General features: G+C 37.1%; 1 protein-coding gene and 1 long non-coding RNA gene across 2 annotated transcripts; one reads left to right on the forward strand and one right to left on the reverse strand.

Annotated features, from left to right (window-relative positions):
- Window positions 1–4,335: 4,335 nt before the first annotated feature.
- Window positions 4,336–8,689, reverse strand: foxl2a (forkhead box L2a). The gene is made up of 2 exons (XM_079610270.1): window positions 8,569–8,689; window positions 4,336–5,914 (listed from the first exon to the last, which is right to left on the reverse strand). Exon 2 carries the CDS (start codon window positions 5,899–5,901, stop codon window positions 4,990–4,992), a length of 912 nt encoding a protein of 303 aa, XP_079466396.1. The 5' UTR covers window positions 5,902–5,914; window positions 8,569–8,689; the 3' UTR covers window positions 4,336–4,989.
- Window positions 8,690–13,007: 4,318 nt separating this feature from the next.
- On the forward strand, window positions 13,008–14,769 carry LOC306996486. The gene is made up of 3 exons (XR_013797099.1): window positions 13,008–13,144; window positions 13,855–13,956; window positions 14,636–14,769. It is a non-coding gene; the product is annotated as an uncharacterized lncRNA (long non-coding RNA).
- The last annotated feature ends 2,086 nt before the right edge of the window (window positions 14,770–16,855 follow it).

Raw genomic sequence — 16,855 nt, forward strand, 5'->3', positions numbered from 1 at the left:
GTGTAAATATACTATATTGTAAAACGTGCTATTAATAAATGTGACTTTATTAACTCTTCTAACAGAGAGATATTTAAAGATGTCATGATTACATTAAATTGATTATAAAAAAATAAAATAAAATAAAATCTGGCATGCATAATGTTAAATAATATACAAATGCATGGTAACATCTGAGTGACCTTGGCAACCCGGGGTCATTCTGAGGTCTCTAATCTTTCATCATCTTCTACAGGAAAATGACACATCACTTATTTTTAGCTGACCATTTTGAACAGAATTATGGACATCTGCATGTCCTTTCTCGGGCGAAGAGGTCGCCCATACAAAATTGTGTGTATATTTCCTATTTATAAACGACTGTGGTGTATCATAATACACCCCAATAATAATTCTGGCATGCTTATAGTGTCATCTATTGTTCATCAAAGCCAATAACAGAAAACAACACGCAGGGTGAATCTTCACTCCATGTCCAAATGTAAAAGGAGGAAAATGATAAAATGAAATCACTCAGCTCAACTGACCAAATTATTTTGGATTCAGACAAAAATCATGTGCTTCGTAACAATGGCCGGATTTTGTGCAAATCAAATCTTTGGCTATGTTCCTGTGCGTGGCAAACACAGCTGACCCCTCTCCTCCGTTCAATGGGCGCGCGCGGGGTGAGGTGCGCTCGTGCAAACCACTGCGGTCCAGTTTAAACCTTTCCTAAGAATCTTGGGAATTCAATTGTGTGCCCGAGCACTGGGAAACCGACAACCTGTGTTGACACCAGAGGCCAGGTCAGCCAGAGGAAACCTCAGGACCAGCACACACACACTCGCGGAGCTGTGAGCGCGACATTAACACGCGCGCGTGCGTGTGTTCTGCCGCGCCTCTGCGTCAAACGCAATATATATGATCAAAGAATATGTCCACATTCGTCTGGTTTGATTTTAATGGGTCCGCAACAAACCCACGACCTCATAACAAGGATGCAATCTATCCTTAATTCAGAATTAATTAAAATGAAGTGCATGTCGTAACAACTGTTGTTTCTGAAACATTTAAATTCCAAATTAAATTGTATAGAAAAATCTTACACTTACTCACACGGTCCCAATGTAATATAAACCTGTACACATACACACAAACACGCACACACACACGCACGCGCGCGCGACTTTTGGTTCCTTGCCACTGTCGCCTTTGGTTTGCTAGTTGGGGACTTATTGATCTGCCTATTGACACCATTATATCAGAGCTGAACTGAGCTGGACGATGAATCCCACAATCCCCCGCGCGAGTGTGTGGAAGCCTCTTCTTTAGGAAATGGTTCAGGAACGGCCGCTATCCTCCAGCAGAGCTCATCATTCATCTCATCATCTAAAGCAACCACTACACCGAGTCCTATAGAGCACATTATGTGGCACAAATACTTTCTTTAAACTTAATGCTATCTTAAAGTAGGCATACAGGCTAAATTAAATGGTAAATAATTAGGCATACACTGATTTCAGACTAATAATAGCCTATTGCTACGAACAAAGCAGACAACTGAAGTTCGCAGGGAATGGATATGCAATATTTCAGGCCGAGGTGTTGTTTGCTTCAAGATTTATTAAGAGTCTCCGACTGTCATCATGACGTGCGTTAATAACGCGGCTTTTTCCATACCGGGATAAATAGGCCTGTCATTTAATTTATATAAAAGATTAAAGTATTTTTATTTATTTATTATGATCTAATATAGGTTTAATCTGCCTATGAATTGGCTATAATTGTGTTATTGATTTTGTACGCAACGATCTATTCCCTGCGCAATTAACGAGATTCATTGACGTGTTTCTCACGGTTTTTTTTATCAGACTGCAGAGCCATTGGTTAATTTCCCCCTTAAATCAGATACACACTTCCTCTGAATTTCATGTTATGCAACAATCATACCAATTTGTTTGTAGACTATGTTCACTGAAATCAGTGTAGCTTAGGCCTATTATTAACCCGAGTAGGCGAATTAAGTTATCTAGTCATATATATATGTATATATATATATATATATAAAAAAAAATCTGAAATAATTTTATGATTGATTTAAACAAATGTAAATAGAATAATAATGCATATTTTGTAAAGGTGTGACATGTTTAAGGGGTTTGATGTAATGTTGCAGTTGTCCTGCAGGGGGCTGCAGGTGTCCGTCTCATCTAGCAGGTCAAGGACGATCATCACTTTTGGGAAACGCTGCTCACTGATTAATCGTGCAGCGATTGTGTAAATATAGGTTGTAATAATCTGTACGAAATAATCACAAGAATCTATGCTATCCACCCCTAAAAAATAAATAAATTAATAGGCCTATAACTTTAAGCAAACCGTACAAAGCCAAATTAAGTTAAAATGACAAGCAATTCATAATTTAACACTTCATTAACTCAAACTCTCAATTATGATGATGATTAGTATTATTATTATATAAGATATTGTATTTTTAGAATATAATAGGCCTACTAATTGGTTTCTAAATTATTGCAGATATAGGAAAGGCTAAAATAAATTATATATATATATATATATATATATATATATATATATATATATATATATATATATATATATATATATATATGGACACATGTATAGGCCTATATATATATAGCCAACTCAAGGAAACTCAATGAAATGAAAAGCATTTGTGTGAATATACACTCTAAAAAATGCTGGGTTGTTTCAACCCAATTTTGGGTAAAATATGGACAAACCCAAACTTTGGGTTAAAAATGTAATGTAAAAATTTAACCCAAAGGCTGGGTTTGTCCATATTTTACCCAAAATTGGGTTGAAACAACCCAGCATTTTTTAGAGTGTACTATATTCTATAGGCCTATACATGTGTCCTGTAGATGAACTGCCTTAAGGGGTGAACAATACACCTGTGAACAACCCCACTAAATATATTTAAGGAGTAGAGTTATTTTGTGACAACATTCCCCGACGCGGTTTTTGGGACACACACACAAGGGCCCCTCACTGGCCCTGCATGAGCGCGCGTGTGTATCCTGCATGCGGGCGCATTGTGTGACGCACACCTGGAGAGGACATGACCGGGGAAATATGAACGCTCAATAATAAGCCGAGCGTCCAAATATCTAAGAAAATGTTAATTAAAAAAAGTAAAATATAATAAAGAATATTCATATGGATAGCCTACATTCAAACAATGAAAACCAACTTCTCAGTAAATGTTTTTTCACCTTATTGTTTTTTGTTAAAAATGAATCATGTCTTCAGCGTTTTATCAATGTAATGTTCAAATATTCGATACTCAAATAACGATCTTTATAATTAACTCAACAAGTCCGCTATATAGCCTAGGCCTAATCTATTATTATAAAACACTTTTTACTTAACGTTATAGGCCTATTACAGCCGTTCAGCCTCGCGCGCAAACAAACTTTCGTTGTTAGCAAACATTATCCTAAAATATATTTACTAAAGTTCCATTAGGATACATTGCTAATTATTTCAATGTAGATGATCTGAGATTTATTAAACATTAGCTGTTATGTAATTTTTTTGATAATGTAATTAAGGACAGTTTTTTAAATATGTTATTTTAATGTTTGCGTATATTTTTCTTTATGGAAAATTGAATCGTACAAAAACATACATTTTATATAGTTGTAACTAGTATTGGGCTTTGATAAAATAAAACAAGTTTTTCAGATGTGATATTCTGTATTATCATTCTGTATTACCATATTATTCACTGTAAGTAATTAATAAATGCACACTGTATTTTAAAGCAACTGTGTAGGCCTACTTCTAGTCAAATGATTTTTAAAAACACAAAATAAAAGGCGGAAATTATTCATATGAAATAGGCGACATGTAAAAAAGCTGTTGACACCATGATGCGACCAATAATTTCCAATACATTGATTTGACAGGTCTAAATATGAACAAATTGGTTAAATAATTTGTCTTAAGTTGACGCAATTTTTCCTCATATAGGCCCAATGTTACTTAATATGTATTCGCATAAAATTGACTATTTTTACACGAGAAACTTTAGAAGGAGAGTGATTTTTAGAAACTATTTTCGACGTAGTCCTATATTTGGAAACTATTTTCATACATACGGCTAAATTATCTCGCATAAAACTCTATATTAATGCCTGTATGAACACGAAGTCTATTACACACGATAAAATATTAGTGGAAGGCCAGAAATGTATTTGGCTAAACAGTTACAGTACTCAAATAGCTAATCTTGTTATATAATCATAATAATAATAATACGTGCAGAATTATGTAGCCTAGCATATAAATTATAAAATCCAAAATCAGTGTCATGTTGACAGAGTTTATTAAAGAATAAAAAGTAGATCTATTTAAAAAAAGACTGAAAAGTGCTAGTTAAACATGGTCCCAATGTGTCATAGACATTAAAATTATTTAATTTTTTTTTACAAAGTACATACAAAACAGTCCAAACTGGCAGTCACGTGCTCTGACCCCTACGAGACCCTTAATGACGGATTCAAGAGGCCAAAACACAGGTGTACATGTTGTGTCTGTTATCTACCTGTCCAGAGCTCCACTGCATCCATAAACATTCAAAAGCAAAGACAATAAAAAAGAAATGAATTGGGAAAAGGGTTCAGAACCCAATACTTCACTCCAAAGTCATTGACAGAATGTTGCGAACGGATTCAGGTAAACATGATTTGTAATTCCATGACGATGATAAACCTTCGATGATCTGGCCATCTTCTTATATGAATGAACAGTTTATACACATTCAAAACACAAAAATATGAAACCTTGCATCGGGCAGGACACCCGTGCTTCCATAATTCGAGGCTCCAGTGAAAGTGTCTCCTTCTTATAAGTCCCTAGACCCCGCACAATTTATGAAATGTGTTTTTTGAGATCGCTTGACCTTGTTTGTATAGTCTCTAGCGAGTACAGTATTGATCTGTCTCTGGTCTCGCGACGCCCGAGCTATATATCGATCCGCGCGTGCAGTGCGGAGTGTTTGCTCTCGTGGTCCCAGTAGGAGCAGTGCATCATGGAGAGTTCCGCGGGCTGGCGCGCGCAGGCGAACTGAAGCCCCGTCCCGTTGCCGCCGGACACCGGAGGAGGAGCCGCCGTCGCGGGGCTCAGCTGCTGCGCGTGAGGGAGCGTGTGGTGGTGGTGGTGATGATGGTGGCTCATGCCGTTGTAAGAGTTCACCATGCCCGGGAGACCTATGCTCTGCACGCGCGAGTACGGGTTGTACGAGGACGGCGCGGTCAAGCCTTTCACATTAACGGGACTCACGCTCCCGCCGCTCATCTGACAGGAGGTGTATGTCATAGGCGCGGGAGACCATGAGTTATTGATAAACCCGGACTGCAGGTATTTGGGCGGGGAGAGGTAACCGTACCCGTCTCCGCCGAACAGAGACTTGCCAGGCTGGAAGTGAGTCGGTGGAGGCCTGAACGGTCTCTTCATGCGCCGTCGTCTCCGGTAGTTGCCCTTCTCGAACATGTCCTCGCACGCCGGGTCCAGGGTCCAGTAGTTACCCTTCCGCTCGCCACCCCCCTCCCGAGGCACCTTAATAAAGCACTCGTTGAGAGACAGGTTGTGTCGGATGCTGTTCTGCCATCCTTTCTTGTTCTTCTCGTAGAAAGGGAACTTACTGATGATGTACTGGTAGATACCGGACAGCGTGAGACGCTTTTCCGAGCTCTCGCGGATCGCCATCGCGATTAACGCCACGTAGGAGTACGGTGGTTTCTGTGTGGGGTCGGATTTGTCCGGTCCCTTCTCCGGAGGAGGTTCGTCTTTTGTCCGGTCTTTCTCCGCTGAGCTCGAGGTAGTGTCCATGAGGATCATGCCGCTATCCTCAGGGCCTGGGAATGTGGCCATCATTGCGCGCGCAGACCTGCACCAAAACAAAACCGTGGACTAATAAAAACAGCTCAGCAATGCTAACCAGTCTTCTGTGGATGACAGTCGAAACTATCATGTGAAGAGAGAGTTTTTTATACAAATGTTTCGTTCTTTATGTTGTGTATGTGTGCAGCTTAATGTCAGAAAGCTCGCGCGCTTCGGAGTTTCTCCTCAACTAGAGACTCCTGGAGAAGGAGGGCAAATTGTGGTTTGGTTTCTCCGTATAAGCCCGCCTTCTCTTTTCCTCACACACACTCTCTCACATTCACACATATTGGATGCGGTAGGGCATAACGCTTCCTGATTCGTAGCCTATGCTTCGACAGCGATTCATCTATTTAGCTTCATAGCCTGTAAATTCTGAACTCTGTCTCTCAGCACGTCAACTGAAGCAACAACTGGAAACCGACACAGTTTTGGAAGACATAATTAGTTCATATAACAGGTGCAGGAGCCGTACGCGGTCAAACCAGTCTCAAAATACAAATAGAAAAACTAATTATTACAGACCAATATGTACATTATTTAGAACTAACTTATTATTTACAATATTCCTGCTATGTTCCTTTAAATGGACCGTTTTAATTTATCTTTAGGGATTTTTCTTCAGTGTCATGTGACTTATATCACTCTTGTATTTGGCTCATACTTGTTTTACATTATTGTATAGCTATTTCGTGAGTTATTCCCAAATTTCTGGGAACAGTTTTATTAAATTTAAAGCATATTTTTAGTAAGTTAGCATTTAAGTGTTTGTCAAGAAAATGGGACCAATTACGACTGATCACTAATGTGTGTTTTGGTGAATGTTGCTCCACAATATACCTCCATTATGCAGCCAGACCAATTCGGAGTGTGTATGCTATGCATTTAAATGTAGGCTACATCTAAAAAAAAAAGTCAATATGTAGCCTTGCATACTTGCATCTTCCAGCACCAAACAATTTGAGCATGACTGGTTTCCTGAGATAGCCTACTTACCACGTTATTCCCCAAAAGCACAGGTAAATATAGGCCTATAGCATGACAAATATCCCTAAGTAAATTACTCTATAATTACGTAGGCTAATTACGCAAATTAGACGGATTTCCCCCTCTTTATTCATATTAACTGATTATGGCAAAATACCAATAACCGAGAATAAAACATTTAATAATTCACGTGTGCATGCCACGCACGTGAATATTTAAAAGAGTTAAAGTTGATTATAGGCTACATTACTACTACTAATCGTAATAACAGCATACTTAGGCTATTAATAATGAAATTCATTTCTCAAAACGTTTTGGCCGTATGGCTAATGCTTTTACACTTGTTACCTTAACCAACCAAACTAATAATAATAATATGCGACAGTTCACAGTGTGTGGTTGCGTCGGTGTACTTTTCCGCGTGCATGTGTATGGTGTGTTTGTTAAAACATGGGTTATGATTTTTCACAGGTCAGTGGCTGCCAGGTTTTTAATTCCTTTTGGCCACTTGCCTAGCTATTCAACACACCAGATTTAGATTACTTGTCCTTGTGTGTCCATGATACCCGCAGACTTATCCAAATCATGTGTGTCAGCATAAACTTAATTACACATTTATAATCTTCATGAATAATCTTCATCTTCACAGTTCATACATTTTCACTTATTATGTATTTATTTTATTTGATGAATGTATTATTGTTATGATTGTTATTTATTTTTGCGTTAAGGATATATAGTTTTGGATTATTATGAGCTTTCTTCAGCACTGTTTGACCTGAGATGCTCTGAAGCGGTAGTTTGAGCAGTGCATGTTAAAAGGCTACGACGTAAATTAAGATCTCAGCATAGGCTATATAAGTTATACTATAGTTTAAATATATAATATAATATAGGCCTAATATAAAATATACAACCACCCTTAAAATATAAATTAGATAACACACATATATATAGCATGATTCAATTTCCCACGGTGTTGGAAAAATTGTCGGAATTGAAAAGTGAAATGTTATAAAGTATTTTTTTTGTCTTTCCTTTTTAAGTTCCACAAATTCACTTCCCAAAACCCAGTGCGCCGTTAACCAGTTAATTCTGCTAAAATCTGCACACACATTAAATAACTCCATAACAAAATGATTAAAGTAAAACGTGTTAAGTAGGGTATTTTCTTCTGAGGACATTAATAAGACAATCTTAGCTGAAGTTATTATGGTTGTGGAAATGAGTGAGTTGAACTCATTGGTCATCGCTGTTAGCGTCACACGCCTGCATATTATGCAACAATTACCAATGTTCTTTAATAATACAAAATAACGAGCCTGTCTCATATGTTTCTTTGAACAAAAAACCATCATCACAAATCTATGCGAATTAGGCTATATTGAAAATATATTCTCCATTTTTTTAAGTTCTTTATAAACAATTAAGTTTAAGAAAATTCAGCTGGAGAACAAAAAGCCTGTCATGATATTTTAGGAGTATAATCGTTTTAAACATACATTTAATTTTAACCTTCACTAATTTTAACCTTAATAAGCTAAACAACCATTTTGTTTAATAAAATATCTACGAAAATAATGACCAAAAATCACATATTTTCCACCAAGCATGTTTTACTTGCGTTTTAATTGTGCAAATAAATATACACAATATTTAGTTATAAAAACTCACCAGGTTTGTCAGCCCCAACACGAGCCACAGATTTACAAAGATAGCAATACAAATGCTCTTTCAGGTGTGAACAACATCCATGCTCTGCTAGGCTCACCGAGGAGGAGACCCGCGAGTGTGTGTGTGTGTGTGTGTGTGTGGGGAGAGAGGGAAGGAAGGAAGAGGGAGGAGAAGGAGAAAGAGGATAGAAATGTATGCAGAAGTTTGTAATGCGCTTAATATACTTTGAAAGACAAAAAGTACACACACACACACACACACACACACACACACACACACACACACACACACACACACACACACACACACACACACAAACACACACACACACACACACACACACACACACACACACACACACACACACACACACACACACACACACACACACAATAATTTAAATAGTGAGTAGGCTACATGTTATTCCTGTGATAAACTGTTGTTAATCCTGTCACATCATCATCAAAAGCAGATCATAAAGTTACATAGATCATCACTTCTCCAATGCTTTGACCTTTTCATTAAGGTTTATTCTGGTTTAAAGTAAAGACATGTCAGTAATGCATACAGAAATCTGAATAAACTGTAAGTCTTGCCATTAATTATGATGTGTTTTAGCAAATAAACAAGTACAATAACACAAGTGTAAGTGAGCGTAAAGAAGGACTCAAGTCAAATCAAGTCACCTTTATTTACACAGTGCTTTTTACATTACATATTGTTTCAAAGCAGCTTTACAGAGATAAAATAATCCAACCAAGTGTGTTTCTGCAGATCTAGAAGAAAATAGCCTCACAGTCCAGCTTAAGTAAATTCAGTGATGCTTCATTTTTGTTGTAAAAAAGTTAATAATTTAGTTAATTTAGGCTATATATGTTCCTAGAAATAAGTCTCTAACCCAATATTCTGATAAATACATCGCTTAATCCGGTTATGAAAATCGGGTTAATGCATTTACATGACACTTATAACACATTTTTTGTTTGTGCATTTAAACACCGTAGGCTATAAACGTATGTTTAACATTTATTTTCAGTAGTGTATTATTTTCCTATTAAATTGAGCTCAGCTAAAGTCTTACATAAAGTAGAAAGCTAAACAAATGTAATGTTTACTAGCTTTTCCTTTAAATAAGATCAATGATCACCAAACATAATTTCCTCCTTTGGGAGGACAGACAGACAGACAGACAGACAGACAGACAGACAGACAGGGAAGAGTGCGGAGATGAGAAAATGGAGGAACGGAAAGAGGGATTAAGACGGAGGGATGTTCTCCTGCTCCTACTGTGACAGGTGGACATCATCAAAGGAACACACACACACACACACACACACACACACACACACACACACACACACACACACACACACACACACACACACACACACACACACACACACACACACACACACACACACACACACTCAATTTACTTTTTTCTGATACACACTTCATAACACTGCGCTAACACGGATATAGTTAGTGACACACAGATGCGTTTACACGCATGAAGGGAAAGTGACAGTTGACATGTTTAAATCCTCAAAGTTAATGGAGCAGAAACTGCAGGTATAATTCTGTCTTTACCCGACACCCCCATGACCTGCCGTTGCCAAGCAACCACGTACCACACTACAAAAGACTACATGTGGGTGGCTATGAATCATGGGAGATCTTATCGCATCATGTCTCCACGACAACAAGAGACGTTCATGCAGCCATGACACCTCATCTCCTCATCTCCCATGCATTAATTTTCCTCTTAATAATTCATGGAGCTTTCTCTCTGCTAAAAGTGTCTCGGAAATCATAGATAGGTGTGAAAAAACGGACAAACGTTTAATACAGAATGAAAGTTCAAAACAATGAACCGTGTGACAAAGATCACTGATTCATTCAAGCAAGTTGTGAGAAAAATGTGTTTGTGAAGTAAGTGTGCATCTGGTTATAAGTGCTCTTATTTATTTGCACATGTGATTGAAATGGTGTGTGTGTGTGTGTGTGTGTGTGTGTGTGTGAGGTCTTTGCACACAGTGTGGAGTAGCTTCCTGCAGGAAAGGAAAAGTAAAACAGGACGTCTTCAAATCCGCAGGGAAACGGATTGAAAACCTGCCTCAGACACATCACCTCTCTCCTTTATTCACCACATCCCTCAATCATTCTGTGTCCTCGGGTCTCTCCAAACCCTCGACATGCTCCTCGTTTCTCTGAACTCATGCTTTCACTCACAAGACTCGTGTTCAGTGATGTGCACGTCGCAGGACAGACTTATATGGTTTTTGCGTAAGGCTAATAATAATAACTAAGGAAAACACACTGTTTGACAGCCTTGTTAAAAATTATGGGGAAAAGTGTTGAACTTTGAAGGGTATTTAGGCAATATTGAAGGTTGTAAGGCAGTTTAAAGCACGTTTCAAAGTTTCTAGACTTTCAAAACCTGGAAGTTTAAAACATAAAGTGTTTATAATTGCTATAGAGCAATAGGCAATCAGAAATGTTAGTACCGGGTAAGGGATTTTGAATAATAATAATTATAATAACAAAAAAACAGTAACAGCAAACCCACTCTAAAAAATGCTGGGTTGTTTCAACCCAATTTTGGGTCAAATATGGACAAACCCCAAACGTTGGGTTAAAAATGTAATTTAAAAATTTAACCCAATGGCTGGGTTTGTCCATATTTGACCCAAAATTGGGTTGAAACAACCCAGCATTTTTTAGAGTAGAACGTTTTACTTGTGTATGAAGTCGATAATAAGAGAATACATGTTTTACAGACACCAGGTGATGGGTTTAGTGTGTGTGCCGGTTATATTTCTGTGCTCACACTTCCCGATACTCCACAGACTGACAACATGCACACATCGACCACCGCGAGATGGATATCCCGATCTGTGTCTTCAGTGTTTGCAGTGTGTGCGAGTGTGTGAAGGCAATGGCTGTTTCTCTTGTAGAGTGATACTTTAAGAGTGTTTGTGTGTGTGTTTGTGTGTGTAATCGGGCCCAGATGAGGACTGTTTGCTGTGGACTCTTGGCAGATGAGAGCATTAACGGGTAATTGTCTAATCCCTGCCGGTCTCTTTGAAACGGGGCTAAAGTTTCACTGGAGTGGGTAATCCGGCCTGGCTCTTGAGTTTGGCGGATCAGGCTTCGGCTCTCTGAAGAAGAAGAAGAAGAAGAAGATGAGGATGAAGATGAAGATGAAGATGGTCCTATAGATATAAAGATGACATCCGGGGCTCAGCCCATCAGTGCCACGTCACTTCCTAATTACAGTTTTTCTCGATTGTTTACACACACTTTCTGAAAGCATGCCTCATATTCTCTGAACTACACACAAATCAAAAAACACACACACACATAATGGGCAAAACCCCTCAATTCTCCTGCAAAATTAAACTTTACATTCAAAACAATGTTATTTCTTCTCAAAATGGTATTTTGTTTTCTAATGACACACACAAACCATCATATGAATATACGTTTATAAGAACCAGTTGAACACTGATGTGCTCAATGTAAAACACTTCTTCTCCATTCATCATAATGACTTAAGCCTTTTTTTGTTCAGTGTTTCTGTATTACAGACAGTACTTACATAAGTGTGTTGTAAAATATTTGAGAATATTGTTTTTATACTCACAAATACACGGTAACAAATATATTTTATTTTCCCCACAAAAAAAATGTACATCAACACAAAGATGCACAGTGCTACATTCAAAACAACAGAATAATTTACTGTATACAGTTATAATAAAATAATAAATCTACTGTTGGCCTCCATTGCTCCACAGAAGAGCTCCTGTTGCCCTTTATGCTAAAGCTCTGATTGCTCACTGTAAAACTGTGTGACGGTGTTTGATCATGTGATGAGTCGGTGCACATGTGAATGGCAGTGTGTTCCTTGTGAAAACAAGAGATTTTCTGCATGAAAATTGTGTGCAGTGTTGTGAAGAAAGTGTGTTTTAGAGCTGCAGTTTGAGTGTAAAGCAGGAGTTGTGCTTGTGGTTTAGCAGAACGTTCAGATGGTTGGTGAATGAGTTTACATGTTGTGGTCATTGTGTCTCAAGTACCAGTAATTGTGTCTAAACAATTGAGAAAAACTGTAAATAAACAGCAGTTCCGATTTTTATTTAGCTATTAATTAATTAAGCTTCTGTCAGTTTGATAGAAACAACCCAGTCTCACGGCAGTTCGTGATATGGTCACGTAATTTAATCTATTGATTCGTGGCACGGGCACGTTTATTTCGTTATTTTCGTAATTCCAGCACGTTTTTTAAACTAATGTGTTTCAATGGGAAGCATCTTTCGTGATCAAAGCACGATTCTATCTGCCTATCGGGCTGCAGTAGAGAAGCTGTTTAATCAACATTTATTCACGAGATCTTATCATGGTTTATGTATTTATTTTAATTATATTATTTCGTTCTTATTGCCAGGGAAGCTGGATTGCTTTGCTGTTTATTGATATTTTAAAAAAATATTTTATTAGTAGGAAATCGCGCTGAAGAAGTCTCATTCAGAACACCTCGCGATATTTGGCATCAGTTCACGTGTGCCAGATGTTGGTAAGTAGTCGTAAATACGCTGTCCTAATAATGTTTGATATAATGTATTTTCTGTGTGTCGAAATTAATCAGATTAGCTCAAGTTCAGTCACTGCATTATATCTGTCATCTCCACGGAGGCTTTGCGTTTCATTGCTTTCTATGAAAATGGTTTCTATGGTGATTAAACACTGTCTGTCACGTGATGTGCTATACAGTAGGCCTAGAGTAGACCTTCAATCAGTTAATCATATTCATATCAGGTTTTTAAGTTGTACAATTAGTTCCAAAGTTGTATGTGTAGTAGAAGCACAGTAAAAACAACACCATGCTTTTACCACAGTAACATTAGTTTTACTGTGATAAGTGTAGTAAAAAGACAGTAATCACACAACTTACCATGCTTTTACCACACTATTGGTAGTTTTAATGTGGTACTTATTGTAAATGCACAGTGACCACAACACTAACCATGCTTTTACCTCAGTAACCTTAGTTTTACTGTGATGGGTAGTAAAGGACAGCAATCACAAAACTTACCATGCTTTTACCTCAGTATTGGTAGTTTTAAAGTGATAATTGTTGTAAATTATGCATATTAACCACAACACCTACCATGCTTTTAATGCTTAATATTGTAACATCCAATATTTGTAAGGAAAATCAGTACTTTTTCCTTTAAATAATCCTATATATTATACATAATGATATTTTATTTTCTCTGTTTTCAGCTGAAAAGACCAAAAGGGCCTTTCGAACTCAGTCAGCCCATTATTGTTTGAGGACAAGTAAACGGAGGAGACGGACCTCTGCAAAGACAAATATTCGCAATGGTACGTATGTGTTGGTTTTAACCCTAAATCAAACATTTTATCAAGCATTTGTTGTTTCTTAAACCTGTTCTTACAAAACCCAAAGCCCAATCAGTATGAACAGTCTCAAAGTCTTAATAATTCACAAGATTTAACAAGTTGTCAAATTCGTACGATACTAGTACATATTTGTATACTCGTACATAATCCTGCAGCTTTTACTCCTAGTGCTGTCATTGGCTACTGCCTCAATTCCTGTACATATTTATCGCGACATTTGTAAATCAGTTGCGCCCCTTCTTGGAAAGTAGTCTGATGTCCCACACACTGTCAGAAAGTTTATATTAATTGCATTGTATTCATTAAAATGATTACAAATTGGTCCCTGTCTGTTCATGTTCCAATGTCCAATGATACATGATGTCTCTCCACACCTCATAACCTACCTCTGTTTGCAAGAGTGGAAAAGCTAATCTGACTTGTCACATGACATCAGATACTCGATTATTTTGTCGTAATCAGATCAGTTACACTGCTGATAACTGTCCCGTTTGCATGTAAATCATGTTATTTTTAAACAAGTTCATATGATTATTGCTTGCTATTAAAGACATACTTTTATTCATAGAAATGCCCACATATCAGTGAACGTATAACATAAAAATGCTTTTAACATTTAATTATGCAACACTCTTTACAGAAATATATCCCACAGTTATGGATAAACTCCCAACATCATCATCAAGTCCTGTGCTGGGCACATTGGGCAACAAAGTGTCCTCCAACGTATTCGATCCGTGGCCAAGTTCTTCACATCTTCCCATGGGACACTGACATTCTTCAGGTCTTCGTGAAACATCTGTCTCCATGTCTTCCTTGGTCTTCCCTCTCTCCTGCATCCTCCTGGTGGTGTCCACTTCATCACTGTCTTTGGGTGGTGTTGTTTGGGCATGCGTCGGATGTGTCCAGCGAGGTGCACCCTTTGCTCTGTCACAGTTTCTGAAAGTCTTCATGTGAAGTCCCACTCCTCCTCAGGATCTCTTTGATATATGCAGAACCAATATTGAAAATAGTGATTTATCTTTTTTCCATATTGTTAAAGCATTTTGTTTTCTCTTTTCAGCTTCATAAACTGTACTTGATGTCTGCCTAATCCCTTCATCAAAGAAGCGTCAGTGTGCATCAGGTGTTTTGCTAAAGGACATATTCATTGCCATCCATTAGTTCTAGTCATGCAGTGACTTCATGATGCAATAGACACATGTATATTTCTGCAAGTGTATATAGCAGGTGTTTGTCCGAACAATTGAAGATAGAGAAAACAATCAATATTTATGGAAATCTTATTGGTGCTGAAAGAATATTACAGAAATGACACACTTGACATACTGGACATTATTCTGAGTTTGTTACCTTTACATTTAGATGGACTTCATGTCTTACATTTAGCTTCATTAAACATTTTATTACAGTGGTCACTATAGTAAATGTCCACCATAACTACATCTATGGTATCATTATATCACTACCTGGTTAATGTAAATGTAATATACCCGTGAATGTATTTTATTGAAGCATTTTCTTACTGACGTTTATAATCATTAACTATTTTAAGTTGCCTTTCATTTAGTTACAATAAAAGTGACCAATAATCACAGGGATATAGAATTAAAGTTGAGAATGTAAAATGTTGTGCTTACATTTTTGCCTATTTGTTCTTTAAAGCGAAGAAACAAATATATTTTCACATAACAAAGTTGAATCTCATCTCTTGGTTTGTAAAAATGTAACTTCATCATAGCGATTTTTTTAACGTTACTGTATGTGTCACTATAATAGATTGCCCCTGTATCTGGATATTTTTTTTTATATATAATTAACTGATTTTTATACTGTTGTGCAGTAGGTTTGGCACTAAATTTGTCTTTTAAACAGTTTGACATTAAATATTGGAATATGCTTTCAAAATTGTGTGCATTCATTGTGATTTTGTTACATTTATTTGAATATAATTGATATATACCTTTGATATACTATACATACGCTGTAAATGTTAGAAGCACTTTAGTATATGTAATTATCTTTAATTAAAATACTGCAAAACTACCCCTGCTGTAGGCCATTGCTTAGAAAAAAGTTTATCTTTCAAATGTAATTATGAATCAGTCTAATCAAATATAAACATTTGTGTCATTGATCATGTGATCTCGTTTTTGGATGGTAACCACACAGAGGAGTCTTGTTTTTAAATGTGATTTTATAATTTAATTAGAATGAATACATTACAGCCCAAATATTAAATATTTAAGGTATCTATCCCTACAGCCGGAAACAGAAGAGATCTGTCATCATTTACCATAAATGGGCAAGTAAGTGTGACGCATCTGTTCAGCTGGGTTGTTATTGGCTGTGACTTTATCGCAGAGCTCGCTGTGATTGGACTATCGTTTAACCCATATAAAACGGCGCTTCATGTTACAAAGCATGTTTTGGTGTTATTATTGCGTTAGTTATACATAAAGTTAACTATAAAGTGTCTCTATGTTGTGAGAAATTGCTCCTTTACTGAGATCCCTACCCTAACCCTAAGCATGTCTGCTCATTTCAATGAACTACAGGACAATGTTTCCTGTTCCATTGATAGAATGACAAAGATATCTGGGTAATGTAGTTTAAAACGTTCAGTAATGAAACAATAAATGTTAAATAAAGAATAACTTTAATGGACAACTGGATATCTAAATTTGTTCATTGTGCAAACGTTTATGACATATATGAGGGACAGGCTCAAATTTGATAATTTACTGTGAGTACTTTAAAAATAACCTTTATGCCAGCTTTCCGTATAAGTCAGAAAACTGTGCACAACAGTATTTGGTAAACATAGCATAAGCAGTTGTCCTGCTGATTTTCTCTTTGA

Source organism: Phoxinus phoxinus (genome assembly GCF_949152265.1).
Source record: "Phoxinus phoxinus genome assembly, chromosome: 4".
In the NCBI taxonomy this organism is placed as follows: domain Eukaryota; kingdom Metazoa; phylum Chordata; class Actinopteri; order Cypriniformes; family Leuciscidae; genus Phoxinus; species Phoxinus phoxinus.